Here is a 19382-nt window from a genome sequence, read left to right on the forward strand (position 1 = left end):
AGCTGGGATTACAGGCACGCGCCACCATGCCCAGCTACTTTTTTGTATTTTTAGTAGAGACGGGGTTTCACCATGTTGACCAGGATGGTCTCGATCTCTTGACCTCGTGATCCACCCGCCTCGGCCTCCCAAAGTGCTGGGATTACAGGCTTGAGCCACCGCGCCCGGCCGATTTGCTTTTATGTTTTATTTTATTTTATTCTTTTTGTTTTGTTTGTTTGTTTTCTAAAGAGACAAGGTCTTGGTATGTTGCCCAGGCTGGTCTTGAACTCCTGGCCTCCAGTGATCCTCTTGCCTTGGCCCCACAAAGTGACAGGATTACAGGCATTAGCCATGACATCTCTCCTACTTTCACATTTTAGCAGTTAAGCTCTGTGTTCTTTGCATTAATGTAACTGGACGACTAGATGCAGGTCTCATGCTTGCTGCTTGCAGAGTTCAATTAGTAAGAATGCGGTCTGGTAATAAGAAAGCGTATTTATTAACCAAAACTGGGAACGGGGAAGTGGTCCAAAGTAACTACTTTCATTTTGTGGGGGAAGGCAGGGGTTTAAAGGGGGAAGACTGGCCGGGCGCGGTGGCTCAAGCCTGTCATCCCAGCACTTTGGGAGGCCAAGGCGGGTGGATCACGAGGTCAAGAGATCGAGACCATCCTGGTCAACATGGTGAAACCCTGTCTCTACTGAAAAAATACAAAAAATTAGCTGGGCATGGTGGCACGTGCCTGTAATCCCAGCTACTAAGGAGGCTGAGGCAGGAGAATTGCCTGAACCCAGGAAGCGGAGGTTGCGGTGAACCGAGATCGCGCCATTGCACTCCAGCCTGGGTAACAAGAGCGAAACTCCGTCTCAAAAAAAAAATAAATAAATAAATAAATAAAATAAAGGGAGAAGACTGGCCAGGCGCAGTGGCTCACTCCTGCAATTTCAGCATTTTGGTAGGCCGAGACAGGTGGATTACCTGAGATCAGGAGTTCGAGACCAGCCTGGCCAACATGGTAAAACCCCATCTCTACTAAAAAAAAAAAAAATACAAAAATTAGCCAGGCATGGTGGTGGGCACCTGTAATCCCAGCTACTTGGGAGGCTGAAGCAGGAGAATTGCTTGAACCCAGGAGGCAGAGGTTGCAGTGAACGGAGATTGCACCACTGTTTTCCAGCCTGGGCAACAGAGTGAGGCTCCATCTCTGAATAATAAATAAATAAAAAGGGAAAACTTGGCAAGGAAGGCATGCAAGAATTGGACTGAGTACTGTCTGTGTGACTTGTTCTGGTGGCCGTCTTAGGCCCCAGTCTATCTAGATGGGGGACTGGCATCATCTCAAAGATGGCCGGGTCGTTAAATCGCCACCATGAGGTCATCTCTGGAACGTTGCAGCTGGGTCTCCAGGCTTGCTCTTTCTGTCTCAAGATTAGCCCCTGTGCTGTGTGGGAATTTGTCTCCTTAGCATCAGGTACAGTTTACACTACAATGTAAGGTGCAGGTGGATCAGCAGCAGCAAGCAAGGCCGTTCTCCATCCTTAGGATGTGGCAATGAAATGACGGTGCAAATTCCTTTCTCTTTGGTGAATCTTTCCCCCCATTTCCTGTTCGCATGTAACCCAACAAAATGCAACCTCTGGTGCCTTCTGTTCAATCACTTCTTTCCTCTGAGTGAGACATACTTGTCTGCAGAATTCTGCCTTGTTTTGTGACATTGTCCTGTTTACAGAGGTATTTTGGGGTAATAAAGGAAAATAAGCTACAACAACAACAAAAAAAGACTAGCCCCTGGAACTTCCAAGAAGGCACACAATTAAACATTAGTACACAATTAGAGAAATGTGGAAGGAGTACATACAATGAGAAAGGGAGGCGCGTGGAGTCTTTGCTGGTTTTTTTTTTGTGTGTGTGAGACAGAGTCTTGCTCCATTGCCAGGCACCAGGCTAGACTGCAGTGTTATGATCTCGGCTCACTACAACCTCCACCTCCCAGGTTCAAGCAATTCTGCCTCAGCCTCCCGAGTACCTGGGACTACAGGCATGCATCACCACGCCCAGCTAATTTTTTTTTTTTTTTTTTTTTTGTGAGACGGAGTTTCACTCTTGTTACCCAGGCGGGAGTACAATGGCATGATCTCGGCTCACCACAACCTCCGCCTCCTGGGTTCAGGCAATTCTCCTGCTTCAGCCTCCTGAGTAGCTGGGATTACAGGCACGCGCCACCATGCCCAGCTAATTCTTGTATTTTTAGTAGAGACGGGGTTTCACCATGTTGCCATGTTGACCAGGATGGTCTCGATCTCTTGACCTCGTGATCCACCCGCCTAGGTCCCCCAAAGTGCTGGGATTATAGACGTAAGCCACTGTGCCCGGCCAACGTGGAGTCTATTTTAAGGCTAGGAGAAAAGGCTTCTGCAGTTTGCCTTAAGATTCCACCTTGAAATCCAAGAGAAAGGGAAAAAAAAGTTTTCAAATGCATTTTGAGGTTAAGCTGCCCAGTTACATTCATATTTTTTTTATTTTTATTTTTTGAGATAATGTCTCTCTCCTTCACCCATGCTGGAGTGCAGTGGTGCGATCTTGGCTCACTATGCAACCTCTACCTCTCAGGTTTAAGCGATTCTTCTGCCTCAGCCTCCTGAGTAGCTGGAATTACAGGCATGCACCGTCACATCCGGCTAATTTTTGTATTTTTAGTAGAGACGGGGTTTCACTATGCAGGCCAGGCTGGTCTTGAACTCCTGACCTCAGGTGATCTGCCTGCCGTGACCTCCCAAAGTGCTGGGATTACAGGCATGAGCCACTGTGCCTGGCCACGTTAATATTTTGTTTTTGTGGTCCACCTTAATTGTTTAAACTGTTCTTTATTAATATGACAGAATTTTAGAGATTAAAAGCAACCATAAAGATGATTCAGCCTAACTCTTAAAAAAAAAATGGAGAAAACTATGGCCCAAAGAGACCTAATGACTTCTCCAAGGTCCCATAGCTGGTCACTTGTTCCCTGGGACCAGATCCCCTGGAGGCTATGTGGCCAGCAAAGCTAGGGCCTCAGCCAGGTGCTGGGGTCTGCCTTGATTGCCCTGGAGGAGCGCTGCCCCCTCCTGCTGCCTGCTCTTTCATTGGGCCCTGCTGGCGTGTCACTGGCCTCTGTACTACTCCTGCTGCAAGGATACCCCAATCTGTCAGTGGCCTGGACCCCAACCTGCTTTGCGCCTAGCAGCTCAGGGACAGGCCCCTTGCTCTGCATGGTGTGACCTGACTACCTGGTATGTCATTGTCTCTGGCCAGCCTTAGGGCTCAGTTGGAATCCTCAGACTGATAGCCAGAGCAGTGTGGTCAAGGGTTTCTGGGAGTTGCTCTTTCTAGCTCCTATCTCAGAGCAGCAAGCATCAGGAGGTCCTGACAAAATTGGCTCAACAATCAAATCTCTTGGTCCCTAAATCCTGGACATGTGTGTATGTGTGTTTAACTAATAAACTTTATTTTTTAGAGCTTTAGCAAAATTGAACAGAAAGTACAGAGAGTTCCCATATACCCCATCCCCACATACATCTGCCCCACTACCAACACCCCACACTGGATTGGGTGCTTTGGCTCACACCTGTGTAATCCCAGCACTTTGGGAGGCCAAGGGGGGTGGATCGCCTGAGGTCAGGAGAGTTCAAGACTAGCCTGACCAACACAGTAAAACCCCATCTCTACTAAAAATGCAAAAAATTAGCCAGGTGTGGTGGCAGGCACCTGTAATCTCAGCTACTTGGGAGGCTGAGGCAGGAGAATCACTTGAATCTGGGAGGTGGAGGTTGCAGTGAGCCGAGATTGCACCATTGCACTCCAGCCTGGGCAACAAGAGTGAGACTCCGTCTCAAAAAAAAAAAAAAAAGAGGAAGTGTCCATGTCCAAAGACAAGTGTCTTTCCTATGACACTCAGTCCCTGTCACTTTTCTCTTGCTAAGCTGTCACTAAGCTTTTTTGCTGCTCCCATCATCTGAGCGCTCTTACCTAAGGGAATCCTGGTTGTGGCATTTTCACAAATCGCCACCGGGGAGAGAAGTTGGGCAGTTTATATCAACAGTAATGCAGTGACTCTTGTTTTATATTTTCAAACCAAAGCAATCCACTAATTTTGTATCAAGGAATTCTTTTATAATGGACATTTCCATAAAAGTTGTGAAAACTGCATTTGAAACAGCATATTTAAACATTATGATGTCACTCTGTTGAATTTATGCATACCTTCAAATGTTCATCTTCTAACTCTCCCAGAAAAGCGACAATTCTCTCTGAAATTGCCCATTATGTGAAATGCAGGTGATTACCCCTAAGTCACATCTGTACCCTCACCTCTGTGGTGGATTTGGGGGTTTGGTGCAGCACGTTGGTAGGCGCTCATCAAAGGTTATGTGTATGTGCACAGAGAAAGGCATTTTTGTGGAAGGCATTTTATGTAATTCCAAACAATTTAATAAAAATGTAATTCAACTCGGGAAACTACAGTCCATCGGCCCTTTCAGAGTACAGATAATGTTCCTGATTAAAGGGCTGGGGCTTTGTTCATTACAGTCAAGTAACGTAAGTGTGTGAATTACCATTTTCCTTGCCGTTGGTCTATTTCAAAAATGTGCCATTTTCCCATTATAATAACAGGCTGCATTTTCTTAAAATCATTTGGTTATGATTGGTCCCGTCTATTCAGTTTGCAAATAAAAAGCTTTTGTGGTGATAAACTAGCTGTTCTAAAACAGCCTTAATCTTGGTTCTGCTTTTGAACTGCGACAGGTCAGACTCTGCGAAAGGCTGAGAGAAGCCGGTCCTGCTCACGAGAGAAAAAGGAGGTAAATGTGACCCTGGCAAGGGCTGATGGGAGGCAACTCTATTTGAAAGGACCTGAGGGAGCAGGGTGGTGAATGAGGGTCCTGAATCTCCTACTCTTTTCTCTCGGGGTCCCAAGCTTGAATCCTGGAGCAGATGATAGTGAGCAACTAGACTTACCAACCCAGTGATCACTTGGAATAATCACACTTGTAATAATCATCTCTGACTGTATCAGTTAGCTTTGTCTGTGTAACAAATCATCCCAGATTTTAAAACAACCACTATTTATTGAGTTCTGGATTCGGTGGGTTAGCAATTTGGGCTTATCTGGGCAGTTCTGCTGTTGGACCAGGCTCTGCAGACCTCAGGCTCTGTGTGAGGCTCACTCATGCTTCTGCAATTAATGGCTCTGTCGCCTGGGGGGTAGTTGAGTGTCAGTTACGGAACCTCAGTTCTCCTCCATATACTTCTCATCTTCCAGCAAGCTAGCCAGGTTTGTTCACATGGTGCTTCAAGGGTTCAAGAGAACAGGAGTGGCAACTGCAGGACTTCTTAAGTCCCAGGTTTTCAAGTCACACAATGTCACTTCTGCCACTTTCTATTCTTGAAAGCAGGTCACAAGGTCCCAGATTCAAGGGGTGGGGAAATAGGCCTCATCTCTTGATGGGAAGAGCTACAAAATATTGTGGCCATTCTTGAAACCTACCACCCCTCCCTCTCCTGCTGAACCCACCTGCTCTGTGCCAGTTACCAGGGAGACTGGGACTAGAGGTTGAATGAAACACAGTCCTTGATCTCAGGGTATGCACTGTCTAGTTGGAAGAGAACTACAGCACGATCATTACAATACGGTGTGTGAATTGGCATCATAGAAGGACAGAGAAAGTGAGATTTTAATACAGAAACCAATCTCTTAACCCTTCCAGCAGTATCAAGAAAACCTTTGCAGAAAAGGTGGTGTTCAGGCTGCTTCTTGAAGAATGACTAGCAATTTTCCAGGCCAGGGAATAAGTGCAGTCAAAGTCAGAGACATAGTAAGGAAGATTGCAAGATCATGGCACCTAAAGCAAGTGGGAAGTGGTAGCAAGGAGCCATAGATTACTACAGGGCCCTTTGACTGAGTCCCAGGCTTATGAGAATATAAAATTAAGTCTTATTTAGTGGAGATGGGGCAGGAGTGCAGGGGAGAGAAAGTGTGTGGCTCATCAGAAACACTGAGCAATTCAGAAATTCATCCACACGTATCTACTGACACTTTTGATTATAAAGTATCATCATTCCTGTGATCAAAGAATGATATTTGTCTGGCTCAGCTGGGTGTCCCTGGGCTCAAAAATGGCAAGAAGACCTGGACTTTCTCCTTCCATTTCTGGGCTGTCCCAACCATATCTGAGCGGGTAAGCTGGGGCTGGACTGCACCCTGCGTCCTGTGAGTTACATGATTTTTACTTTCCCCTGTTGTCTCCTTCATCAGCTATAACCAGAACAGCCAGTTTGCGGGTTTTCTTTTTTCCTTTTTTTTTTTTCGTTTTTGAAAGGAAGCTTTGCTTTTGTTCCCCGGGCTGGAGTGCAATGGCACGATCTCGGCTTGCTGCAACCTCCGCCTCCCAGGCTCAAGTGATTCTCCTGCCTCAGCCTCCCGAGTAGCTGGGATTACAGGTGCCCGCGTGTGGGTCTGGCTAATTTTTTGTATTTTTAGTAGAGATGGGATTTCACTGCGTTGACTGTGGCTGGTCTTGAACTCCTGACCTCAGGTGATCCACCTGCCTTGGCCTCCCAAAGTGCGGGGATTATAGGCCTGAGCCACCGTGCCCGGCCACGTTTTCTTTTTCTTTCAATCAGCCCACCTGGGATGAGGGCTGGAGGAAGCCTTAGGAAATTTGATGCTGCTGAAAAGATCTGAGTGTCGCCCAAGTGGGCGGTCTAGGGGCGAAGCCAGGGTGGATTTTCCCACTCCCTCTGGTAAGGAATCTTTCTCTGGAGGCAGAAGCAAGTACCTGTCTTCCCGCAACATCCTTCCGGAGACCCTGAGGTAGAGGAGCAGGGATGGAAGTGAGCACAGACCTACAACCTCCCTCAGTTAATCGACCCCGGGCAAAGACTAGCCTGCAAGCCAGAGAAAGAAGCCTTAAACCTGCCGCTGGCCTTTGGTCAGAGAATAGCAGCATCCCATTTATCCACATTAAGAAATTAGTTCGGAAACTACAGAGCGAGGCTGGGGGAGCTAGTTGAGATACTCGTCCTTTGTCTCTATGTCTCTAGCAACGGGACTTCCCTAATTACTGCTTTCCCAGCTACTCCCATTGTGTTCATTACCCGAGAGCAGTTCAGATCATTTCTCTTGTGAGAAGTGCTTGCAGTGAGAAACAGAGAGTGAGGCTGTTCATCACAATGTGGACACCTTCCAGGCTTAACCTGGAAAGATATTTCACATGATTTCAGGCCCTCTGAAAAAAAGAGAGTGCCAACTCTCTTAACAGAGCTTTAGTTCTGTTAGAAAAACAAAAGAAAAAAACCAACCACAAACAATTATTAAAAAAAAAAAAAAAGCCAGGTGCGGTGGCTCCCACCTGTAATCCCAGCACTTTGGGAGGCCAAGGTGGGCAGATTACTTGAGTCCAGGAGTTCAAGACCAGCCTGGGCAACATGGTGAAACCCCACTTCTACTAAGAAACAATTTTAACAGCAACAGCTAACAGCAGGCTTCGAGGACTCTCATCCGATGGATTATAGCATGCCTTTCCCACCCACCTCTTCTTTCTGCATCCCACGCCCTCTCTCCTGTCTCCCTGCCTCCTGACTTCCCGGCCCTGTGCGCCTCATGCAGGATGTTAGGTGCAGACCAAACTATATCACCATAAAAGGCAAGGAGAAGACCAGCTGTCTCTTTCCCAGAGTTGGTCGGAACAAACGTATTCATCAGGCGGTGAGGTCATGTGGCCAGTGCACTCTCTGGAGGGTGAACATTGGTTTCCACCTCGGGTTGGGATTGGGTACTTCTCTGAGGGATCTTAAGCCACCATGACAAAGGGAGGGTGTGGCTGTTGTCAGTGAACTCGCCAGGCCAAATTCAGCCCAAAGATGTGTTGTATCTGGCTCGTACCCTATTATAATTTTTAAAAAGTAGGTGTCCACATTTAAAAGTTGTGGATTTTTAAAAATGTTTATATCCCCATTTTAAATGCACATTTAAAATGGTTAAATCTACATTGAAACACTGCCAGTCACTGTACCTGGCAACATGTGGATATTTGAAAGCTCCCAGGTGGCCGGGTGTCTTGGCTCACGCCTATAATCCCAGCACTTCGGAAGACTGAGGCAGGAAGATTGAGCCCAGGACTTCAAGACTAGCCTGGGCAACATAAGCAAGACCCTTTCTCTAAAAAAAGAAATTTTTAAAAATTAAACAGTTATGAGGCCGGGTGCAGTAACTCACACCTGTAATCCAAGCACTTTGGGAGGCTGAAGTGGCTTGATTACTTGAGGTCAGGAGTTCGAGACCAGCCTGGCCAACATGGCGAAACCCCATCTGTACTAAAAATACAAAAATTAGCCAGGTGTGGTGGCTCATGCCTGCAATCACAGCTACTCAGGAGGCAGCAGTGAGGCAGGAGAATCACTTGAACTCGGAAGGTGGAGGGTGCAGTGAGCCAAGATCATGCCACTGCACTTCAGCCTGGGCAACAGAGTGAGACTTATCTCAAAAAAAAAAAAAAATTAAACAGGTGTGATGTCTCGCGCCCGTAATCTCAGCTACCCTGGAGGCTGAATCGGGAGTATCACTTGAGCCCAGGAATTCGAGGTTGCAGTAAGCTGTGATCACACCACAGCATTCCAACCTGGACAAAAAGCAAAACCCTGTCTCAAAAAATATTTTTTTTGAATGAATAGATAAGTAAAATAAAAGCTCCCATGTGATTCTAATGTGCAGCAGTTTGAGAATCACTGATATAAAGCACTCAGCACAGGGCCTGGCACAGTTCATTCATTTGTACATTTATTCATTCATTCATACAGAATTTATTCATTCATTCCAACGTCCAGGCGTCTTTCCAAATCCGGCAGGTCAAACTCTCTGGGTGTGCAGCCTAGGCATCAGAATTTTTTAATCCCCCAAGTGGTTCTGATGTGCAACCATGGATGAGAACCAGCACTTTCCATGGATTAAGTAGACTCTGGCATACAAAAATTAGCCAGGCATGATAGTGCATGCTTGTAGTCCCAGCAACTCAGGAGGCTGAAGCAAGAGAATCGCTTGAACCTGGGAGGCAGAGGCTGCAGTGAGCTGAGATTGCACCACTGCACTCCAGCCTGGGCAACAGAGCAAGACTCCATCTAAGATAGAAAACAGAATAAATAGCCCTGGCTCTCAACCCAGATGCTTCTCTGTACGCTGTGCCTGGCCTGCCTGGCCCCAAAGGCACCTCAGTTCTCCACCGCTGTCACAGATACCAAGAGGCGAAACCAAAGAGAATGATAAACATTATAGATGAGCCCCAAATAAATCTCTAGGCAGTGCCAGAGGAGAGAAAGAAGACTTCCTGGAAAAGGTGGCCTGAACTGAGGCATCGGCAAGGTTACAGTCCCCTCCCCTCCCCTCTTCTCTTCTCTTTTCTTTTCTTTCGACACAGTCTTACTCTTTCGTCCAGGCTGAAGTGCAGTGACACGATCTGAACCTACTGCAACCTCCGCCTCCCAAGTTCATGCGATCCTCCTGCCTCAGCCTCCCGAGTAGGTGGGATTACAGGTGCAAGCCACCACGCCTGACTAATTTTTGTGTTTCTAGTAGACATGGGGTTTCATCATGTTCGCCAGGCTGATCTCAAACTTCTGGCCTCAAGGGATCCACCCGCCTCGGCCTCCCAAAGTCCTGGGATTACAGGTGTGAGCCACTGTGCCCAGCCCAGGTTACAGTCATTTCTGAGAAATGTAGCTTTGATGGTTGGCTTGAGGTCAGGAGATAATTTCAGTTCAGCTGGTAAAAATATTCTCAGCCTCGTTTCTAACAAGTATTCATGGTTCCTGCCTGTGGAGATTATATAGTGTTTATGGCCCTTGGACATGAATTATTAATGATTTTGAAATTGTGGTCATTGTAGTTTACTCAAAAATCATTAGGAAGTAAATTTATCATGCAGTGTTAGAAAAAAGGAGATCACAGAGCAGGAAGAAATATTTATTCATCATCCAGTTCATCCCCACAGCATCCACACTGCTGCCCAGGGCTCTGTGGGGCTCATGAGCATGGCACTGGAGACATGTCCTCTTACTGCTCAGAGCCACTGAGGCCACTGGTGACTCTGTGAATTAATACCTCCGGTTTGCTGTGAGGGCTGCAGTTCAGGTCTTGGGGCCAAGCAGCTCTGCCTCAAATCCTCCCAGCCGTGTGACCTTGGATGAGCCTCTTTTTTTTTAATTATTATTTTCTTTCTCCCAAGAAGCAGAAGGACGAGTCTCTTGAGGCCTCTCACCTTGTTTGATAATGTCCATTTTGGAGAGAGTTAATACAGTCATGTATTAATGTACCTAGCACAGTGCTGGGCACACATAAGCGTTCCATAGATGTTAGTTGTTACATAACTTGAAGTGTCGAGGATTTAACAAGAGTTTCACAAGGAGAAGGCAGCATAGTTAATTACGCTTCCTGCAGAAGGGGCCTCCCTCACTCCAGCCGGATTTGAGGCTGATTCCAGCCTTCCTGCTTCCTGGCTGTGTGTCCCCAGGCACTGGGGCCCCAGGCAGGCTAGCCCCAGGGCCCTCATTCTTAACCACTCTGAGAGCCTCCCATGATAATAGACGGCCATCTTTTGCAGTTGATTGGAGATTCCAAAAAATGCTCTTGACAGCACACTCATCTGCTGAACTGACTTTGCAAAGGATTGCAAAAGTCATTGAATTCACCCAACTAGAAAATGTTAAGCCTTCCCTTTGCATGCATGCACACGTGCGTGCACACACACACACACACACACACCCCTTCCTGCTATTAGCAGAGACTTCTGGTGCAAGGCTAAAGACTCCATTTTTTTTTCCCAAGACAGGGGCCTGAGGGGAACACAGCAACGGAGGGAGTCCAGGATCCAGGGTGCCTCCAGGGATGAGGTTATCTGGACAGCCCTCTCTGTCGCTTCAGTGTGCAACCACAAACATGCCTCTGCTCCCCTCTGGGTCTTCTGGGTCTCTTTACCTTGTTGGGGTGTCTGTTTGTTTGTTTGTTTGTTTGTTTTGAGACAAGTTCTCGCTCTGTCACCCAGGTTGGAGTGCAGTGGCACTGTATCAGCTCACTACAAACTCTGCCTCCCAAGTTCACATGATCTTTCCACCTCAGCCTTTTGAGTAGTGGAGACAACAGGTGTGCACCACCAGGCCCAGCTAATTTGTGTATTTTTTGTAGAAATGGTATTTTTTTGTTGCCTCTTGGGAAGGCAACTGAGGGCTGATGTCAGGAATATTGTATCCCCTGAATACTCTCGAGTATTGATTAGCCAGACCAGACTCTCTCACTGGCCTGTGGCCTCGGCTTATAAAGGAGGAACGGCTAATAGAAGTATCAACACAGCAAGAAGGACCAGGCTAAACTCTGGGAGGCTGAAAGGAGAGGACTGCTTGAGCTCAGCAGTTCAAGACCAACCTGGGCAACATGGCATGGTATATATACATATACATATACACATACACAAAATAGTGTGTGTGTGTGTGTACAGCAAGATATGAATATTTATACTAAGTGGGTAAATAAAGGCTATAAATTTCATGTCATTTCAGATCAGGTTTTGCGCCTAAATGATTTCATAGATGCGTTACTAATTCCTGATTAATGAATATCTAGTTTATGAATAGTCTTTTGCTACTGTAAGAATACTTTAAAGAACATTCTGGAGCAGACATCCCTGCGCACATAGGCAGGAATAGCCTAAGGTTAAATGCTTAAAAATATAACTCATGAATCATAGGGTATATGTTGTATTTAAATTGATGTTTCCTTCCAGTTCATCTTTTTTTTTTTTTTTTTTTTTTTTTTTTTTTTTTGTGATGGAGTTTTGCTCTTGTGGCCCAGGCTGGAATGCAATGGTGGCGTCATCTCTGCTCACCACAACCTCTACCTCCTGGGTTCAAGTGATTCTTCTGCCTCAGCCTCCCAAGTAGCTGGGATTACAGGCATGCACCATCACGCCCGCCTAATTTTGTATTTTTAGTAGAGAGGGCTTCTCCATGTTGGTCAGGCTGGTCTCAAAATCCCAACCTCAGGTGATCTCCCTGCCTCGGCTTCCCAAAATGCTGGGATTACAGGCGTGAGCCACTGCGCCCAGCCCCAATTTATCTTTTAACAGTGCATGAATGGGATAGAGCTTTGTTTTGTTTTGTTTTGTTTTTTTCCCTAGGGTACCTTGTAGAAGGCTGGCCAGATTCAAGTGTGACTGTCCTTGACTGAGGTGCCCACAGTGGAACCACTCAGTGGCCACCCCTACAGTTCCCTATTTCACTTGTCTTGTGATTTGTGAGATTTTGGTGCACCCATCACCTAAGTGGTATACATTGAACTCAATTTGTTTTTTTTTTTTTTTTTTGTTTGAGAGGGGGTTTCTCTCTTGTTACCCAGGCTGGAGTGCAATGGCGCGATCTCGGCTCACCGCAACCTCCGCCTCCTGGGTTCAGGCAATTCTCCTGCCTCAGCCTCCTGAGTAGCTGGGATTACAGGCACGCGCCACCATGCCCAGCTAATTTTTTGTAGCTTTAGTAGAGATGGGGTTTCACCATGTTGACCAGGATGGTCTTGATCTCTTGACCTTGTGATCCGCCCGCCTCGGCCTCCCAAAGTGCTGGGATTACAGGCTTGAGCCACTGCGCCCGGCCCTTGTTATTTTTTTTTTAATTTTTTTTTCTATTTGTTTGTTTTTTAAAGATGGGGTTTCACCATGATGGCCAGGCTGGTCTTAAACTCCTGACCTCAGGTGATCCACCCACCTCGGCCTCCCAAAGTGCTAGGATTACAGGTGTGAGCCACCGTGCCTGGCCTGAACTCAATTTGTAGTTTTTTATCCCTCAGCCCCCTCCCACTCTTTCCCCCTGAGTCCCCAAGGTTGATTGTGTAATTCTTATGCCTCTGCGTCCTCACAGCTTAGCTCCCACTTGTAGGTGAAAACATACAATGTTTGGTTTTCAATTCCTGAGCTACTTCATTTAGCATAGTAGCCTCCAGTTCTATCAAGGTTGCTGCAAATGCCCTTCATTCATGCCTTTTTATGACTGAGCAGTATTCCATCATATATATATCTCACAGTTTCTTTATCCACTTGTTGATCGGTGGGCATTTTGGTTGGTTCCACGTTTTTACAGTTGCGAATGGCAGCCCCTCATTCTGCAAGCCATCTCTCGCAGCCCTGAGCTTGTAGGCTTTGTCTTGGCTGTTTGCAGGCACCGGGGAGACCAGTGACTTTTCTGTAAGTTTCAGACTCTACTAGCGAACAAATGACAGACACTTCCTTCCCTTTCCTCAGTCAGTTCTCTGTATTCTTGCAAATTCAGCCTTCTGGGGATTCAGGAGTTGCTCCTTCCATATTTACAGATCTCAATTGCTTTGTTTAAAAAAAAAGGTTTTTTACGGCCGGGCGCGGTGGCTCAAGCCTGTAATCCCAGCACTTTGGAAGGCCGAGGCGGGTGGATCACAAGGTCAAGAGATCAAGACCATCCTGGTCAACATGGTGAAACCCCGTCTCTACTAAAAATACAAAAAATTAGCTGGGCATGGTGGCACGTGCCTGTAATCCCAGCTACTCAGGAGGCTGAGGCAGGAGAATTGCCTGAACCCAGGAGGCGGAGGTTGCGGTGAGCCGAGATCGCGCCATTGCACTCCAGCCTGGGTAACAAGAAAGAAACTCCGTCTCAAAAAAAAAAAAAAAAAAAAAAAGGTTTTTTAAAGGAAGAAAGCAAAAAAGAAAAGGCAAGCTGGCGGTGTTGCATTGCAAAGAGCCTGGTATGACAGCTGACATTCCAACTCGGCACTTTTACCGGAATGAAACCTTTTAGCTCATATTTCTGGGCAGAGAAGAACAAAATCTCTTTTAGTTCCAACTGCCAAATGCATTCCCAGTTGCAAAATTATTGTTGTCCGTCTTTCCACTTCTTGAGGTCTTGGTCTCTCTGCAGCTTTGAGAACTTGAAGAGTAGGGCCTCAGTAACACTGACAACTTCTGATTTATGCAGGGAAAATAAGACACAGGGCAAGATTAGAAGCGGTGCAGCCGGAGGAATTGAGCCTGAGAACCCTGGAACCAGACAGCCTGGATTCCTAGGCTAGCTCTCCCACTCAGGCAAGTGACTTACCTTTTTGTGATTCAGCTTCCTCCTCTGTAAGATGGGGATGTATAGAACCTGCATTACACAGAACTGTGGCGAGGATTCAGTGAGTGCATACGTGTCAAGTGCTTAGAATGGAAGCTGTCATGTATTTGGAGCTCAATACATGTCAAGAATTATAATTTAGGACTGGCGGGGCAAAATAGCCTATTTACAAAGCTAATCCCTTCAAAGTCACAGGTGGAGAAGTCTTCCCAAGAAAGAGCAGGACATGGATTGGGCCTCTTTGTTACGATGGAAGAATGGCACATAATCCCTCCCGGTCGGAATTCCTTTGTATTTGAGTCCCCAGCTGGCCCCGGGACCTCTGCAGTCAGATTGGGCGCTGCAGGAGAGGGGTACACAAACACCCAAGTTTAACAACAGCAGGACCAAGACTACAGCCCCGAAAAGCAAAGAGAATCAATTTCTGATAAAATGCCAGGAAGGAGATTGACATGTCTAAAACCTTCCTGGTATCAGCTTAGCTTCCAGCACAAGATTAAACTCTAGGAAAAACCCATCAGAGAGCTGCAATTTGCCACCAGAAAGAGATAATGTTGACAGCTTCCCTTTCCTGAGTCTGTTTTGGATAAACAATGTGCCCTTCAACAGAGCACCATCAAAGTTTTCTCTATCCTCAGATCTTAGGCATGAAATTGCCTTTAAAATATCTCCCTTTACCTCCTTCCTCCACCCCCAGAAATCACTTTCTGGAATATGGAATATGATTAGAAAAGAGAATGGTGCTAAGAGGAGGTTCCTGCAAGTTACTCAGGAAAGATATGTCTGCGGGATAAAAACACCCCGTGAAAACTGTCACTTACTCTGGGGACACTTCTGGAGGAGCAAGACACAGGTCATGAAAGTGCCAAGCTGTGTGGGCTCAAATCCTGGCTGCTGCCACTGACCGTGGACACACTTGCTTTCCCCTCTCTGAGCCCCTGTTTCCTCTGTGGTCCCCCAAGTTTGACAAAAGCCAATGCTTCTGTGACTTCAGCTTTATTAGTGTCCCCAGGCCATGTCTGTCAGCTTTCATTTAAGTGATAGAAGCCTTCCTTAAACCAGCTTCTGCAAAAAAAGAAAATTTGTAGCTTGCTGAAAAGTTCAGGGGTGGATATCAGGCATGGATGGATCTAGGTGCTCTGGCTCAGTCCCTTTTGACCCTGCCTTCTCTCATGGCGGGTCTGTTCTCCACCAGCTGGCAAGATGACCACTGGCAGCCCCAAGCTTACAGTATAGAGGCCAGATGGCATGGTGGGGGAAGCTCAGGTGCTAGATTTAGAAGGTTTGGGGATGAATCCTGGCTCATCACTCACCCAAGCAGCCCAGCCACCTCTGAGTTTCAGTTTCTTTCTATATAGAATGGGGATAGTGGTAGCACCTGTCTCACTAAGTGGTCAGGGGTATGGGTACCTAGAACAGTGCCCTACAGGTCCTGAGCCCTGAATAGTGATCGGTGCTTCCTCCTCCTCTTCCCCTTCTGCTTCCTGTCCTTATCAGAATTCTCTCAGCAACTTCAGCAAAGAGTGAGCACTTTCCAAGGCTAACTGTTCAGCCAAGGCCCCAGATCGAGACTCACTGGCCCATGTGGGGGTTGTGTGCATGCGTCCTGGAGACAAAGGTTGGATGGGGTCAACCCTATGTTAAGCACATGGTCAGGAAGGGGTATTTTCCCAAATGAAGATCAGGATGCTGGTGCCAGAAAAAGAGGGAAAGGCAAAAAACAGCAGCTGTCACCTGCATGGCCACTGCGTAGTGGGAATAATAACTGACAGCACAATTGTTAAAAACTACATTCAGCCGGCCATGGTGGCTAACGCCTATAATCCCAGCACTTTGGGAGGCCAAGGCAGGCAGATCATCTGAGGTCAGAAGTTCGAGACCAGCCTGATCAGCATGGAGAAACCCCATCTCTACTAAAAATGCAAAAATTAGCCAGGCATGGTGGTGGGCACCTGTAATCCCAGCTACTCAGGAGTCTGAGGCAAAAGAATCGCATGAACCTATAAGGCACAGGTTGCAGTGAGCCAAGATTTCGCCACTGCATTCCAGCTTGGGGGACAAGAGGGAAACCACATCTCAAAAAAAAAAGTTATGTTCACATCTGTTGTCTTATTGACTCTTCACAATACCCTGATAAGGGAAGCGATATTACTCTCATCTTGCATGAGAGCAAGTCTAGGCTCAGAGCAGTGAGACAGCCTTCCCTGGGTAACACAGCCAGTAGAGGGCTCGGCCGACAGCCTACGTTCTGTGCACTCTGGCAAAGTGGCAAGGGCACGCCACTTTCTCTCTTCTCTGCAGGGCCTTGCTGCTGGTTCACAGCCAGACAGGAGGACCCCGCACTCCTGTGACCACAGGGCTGGGCAGAGACAATGACTGCCAGGTAAATGTGAGCCCCATTTCCTCATCTGGCCAGGGGAACTGGTCTGACATTCACTTCCCCCAACTCAGTGCGATTGACCACAGCCAGATTCTGGTTAGAAGCCGCTAGATGCAAATCAAAACTACAATAAGATATCATCTTATCCCGGTAAAAATGACTTTTATTCAAAAGACAGGCAAAAACAAATACTGGCAAGGATGCAGAGAAAAGGGAATCCTTGTACACGTGTTTCGGGAATGTAAATTAGTATAATCATTATGGAGAACAGTTTGGAAGTTGCTTGAAAACTGAAAATACAGCCACCATACGATCCAGCAATCCCACAACTAGGTGTATACCGAGAAGAAAGGAAATCAGTATATCCAAGGGATTTCTGGACGCCCATGTTTCTTGCAGCACTGTTCACAACAGCCGAGACTCAGAAGCAACCTCAGTGTCCAACAGACACATGTATGAAGAAAATGTGGTGCACAAACAATGGAGTATTATTCAGCCAGAAAAAAGAATGAGATCCTGTCATTTGCAACAACATGGGTGGAACTGGAGGTTATTATGTTGAGTGAAATAAGCCAGATACAGAAAGACAAATTTCACGTTCTCACTTATTTATGGGAGCTAAAAAGTAAAACAAACTCATGGATGTAGAGAATAGAAGGATGGGTCACAGAGGCTGTGAAGGTTGACAGGAGAAGTGAGGATGGTTAATGGGCACAAAACAAGCAGAAAGAATGGCTGGGCACAGTGGCGCACACCTGTAGCCTCAGCACTTTGGGAGGCCGAGGTGGGCAGATCACTGGAGGTCAGGAGTTTGAGATCAGCCCAGGCAACATGGTGAAACCCCGTCTTTACTAAAAATACAAAATTAGCCGGACATGGTGGCACATGCATGTGAACCCAGCTATTCCGGAGGCTAAGGTAGGAGAATTGCTTGAACTCTTGGGGGCAGGGGCGGAGGTTGCAGTGAGCCAAGATCGTGCCACTGCACTCCAGCCTGGGCGATAGAGTGAGACTTCGTCTCAAAAAAAAAAAGCAAAAAACTAGAAAGAATGAATAAGACCTAGTATTTGCCAGCACAACATGGTGACTTTAGTCAAAAATAATTTAATTGTACATTTAAAAATAACTAAAAGAGGCCAGGTACAGTGGCTCACACTTTTAATCTCAGCACTTTGGGAGGCCAAGGTGGGCAGATCACTGGAGGCCAGGAGTCTGAGACCAGCCTGGCCAATATGGTGAAACCCCAACTCTACTAAAAATACAAAAATTAGCCAGATGTGGTGGTGACATACACCTATAGTCCCAGCTACTGGAGAGGCTGAAGCAGGAGAATCACTTAAACCCAGGAAGCAGAGGTTGCAGTGAGCCAAGATCACACCAATGCACTCCAGCCTGGGAGATAGAGGGAGACTCTGTCTCAAAAAAATAATAATAACTAAAATAATATACTTGGGTTGTTTATAAACACAAAGGACAAATACTTGAGGAATGGATGCCCCTTTTACCCTGATGTGATTATTATGCCTTGCATACCTGAATAAAAACATCTCATGTAATTCATAAATATATACACCTATTATATACCCACAAAAATTAAAAATAAAAATAAATTTTTTAAAAAAGAAGCTACTGAAGGTCAGATGTGGTGACTCATGCTTGTAATCTTAGCATTTTGGGAGGCTTAGGCAGGAAGCTCACTTGAGCCCAGGAGTTTGAGACCAGCCTGGGCAACATAGTGAGACCCTGTCTCAGAAAAAAATTACAATTAAAAAAAGAAGCCACTGAACTGTGCGTCCCTCCCCACCACCACTATATAATTCAAAATAAAAACTGAAATAAGGTCGGGTGCAGAGGCTCACGCCTGTAATCCCAGAACCTTGGGAGGCCAAGGCAGGAGGATCACTTGAGCCCAGGAGTTCGAGACCAGCATGGCCAACATGGCAAAATTCCATACCTACTAAAAATACAAAAATGAGCCAGGCATGATGGTGCGTGCCTGTAGTCCCAGCTACTTGGGAAGCTGAGGTGGGAGGATCACTAAAGCCTGGGAGATTGAGGATGCAATGAGCCAAGATCACACCACTGCACTCCAGCCTGGGTGACAAAGTGAAATTCTGTTTGAAAAAAAAAAAAAAAAAATAGAAACAAGTATAAGGAAGTTCAACAAAGTTCTGGACTTTTCCAACTTTTTTTTTTTAAATATAGAAACCTAACTTAAAAAAAAAAAAGACATTGTTTGGGGCACTCGTGCTTTATTGAAGCCCTGCGAAGTGGCTTGGCACTGAGAGGTCGAATGGTCCAGGGCAGGCAGGGCAGGAATCTGGGGCAGACAGCCCAGGTTCACATCCTGGCTCTACCACTAGCTGTGTGGTCTTCAGCAGTTACTTAACCTCTCTGTGCGTCAGTTTCCTCAGCTGCAGAATGGAGCTGAAACTAGAGTACCTCCTCCTGGGGTTGTTGAGAGAATTTAAAAACTAATCCATGTAAAGTGCTTAGAACCATATCTGTAAGGGCTGCTGAAGTGTTTGCTGTTTATTATTCATTGATTCCCTTTGTCAGGTCCTGTCCACACCACTTTCCGTCAGCTGGAGTAGCTGGTTGGTGTAGGGAGGCAGGATTGGTGTAGCTAACACCTGTAGATACCCAGCCCAGTGGGATCTGCATTCAAGATTTAATTTCTTTCTGATTCCAGAACTCATGCATGCTGATTGTCAAGAAATTAAAAAATGCAGACAGATAAAAAAATGATTTGTTATCCTACCACCTAGATAATCACTATTGCAGATGCTCCTCAATATACAATGGGCTATGTCCCAGTAAACCCATCCTAAGTTGAAAATACTGTAAATCAAAAGAAAGT

The 19382-nt window shown here is 46.4% G+C and overlaps 1 protein-coding gene across 6 annotated transcripts in view; it reads left to right on the plus strand.

The window, feature by feature from the left end:
- KIAA0556 (KIAA0556 ortholog) overlaps positions 1–19382 on the plus strand; it is a 227904-nt gene that overhangs the window by 21741 nt on the left and 186781 nt on the right. For 4 of the 6 annotated variants that reach the window (XR_004258216.1, XM_032243027.1, XM_032243025.1 and 1 more), the window contains exon 2: positions 4765–4820. The exons of the other annotated variants lie outside the window; for them this stretch is intronic. Coding sequence is in view for 2 of the 4 variants with exons in the window: in XM_032243027.1 (XP_032098918.1) it covers positions 4765–4820 (56 nt within the window). In the remaining 2 variants the exon portion in view is untranslated. The remainder of the gene's footprint in view (positions 1–4764; positions 4821–19382) is intronic. 6 annotated transcript variants of the gene reach the window in all.

This window comes from Sapajus apella, unplaced genomic scaffold (genome assembly GCF_009761245.1).
Source record: "Sapajus apella isolate SASKATOON/1434 unplaced genomic scaffold, GSC_monkey_1.0 scaffold51, whole genome shotgun sequence".
In the NCBI taxonomy this organism is placed as follows: Eukaryota; Metazoa; Chordata; class Mammalia; order Primates; family Cebidae; genus Sapajus; species Sapajus apella.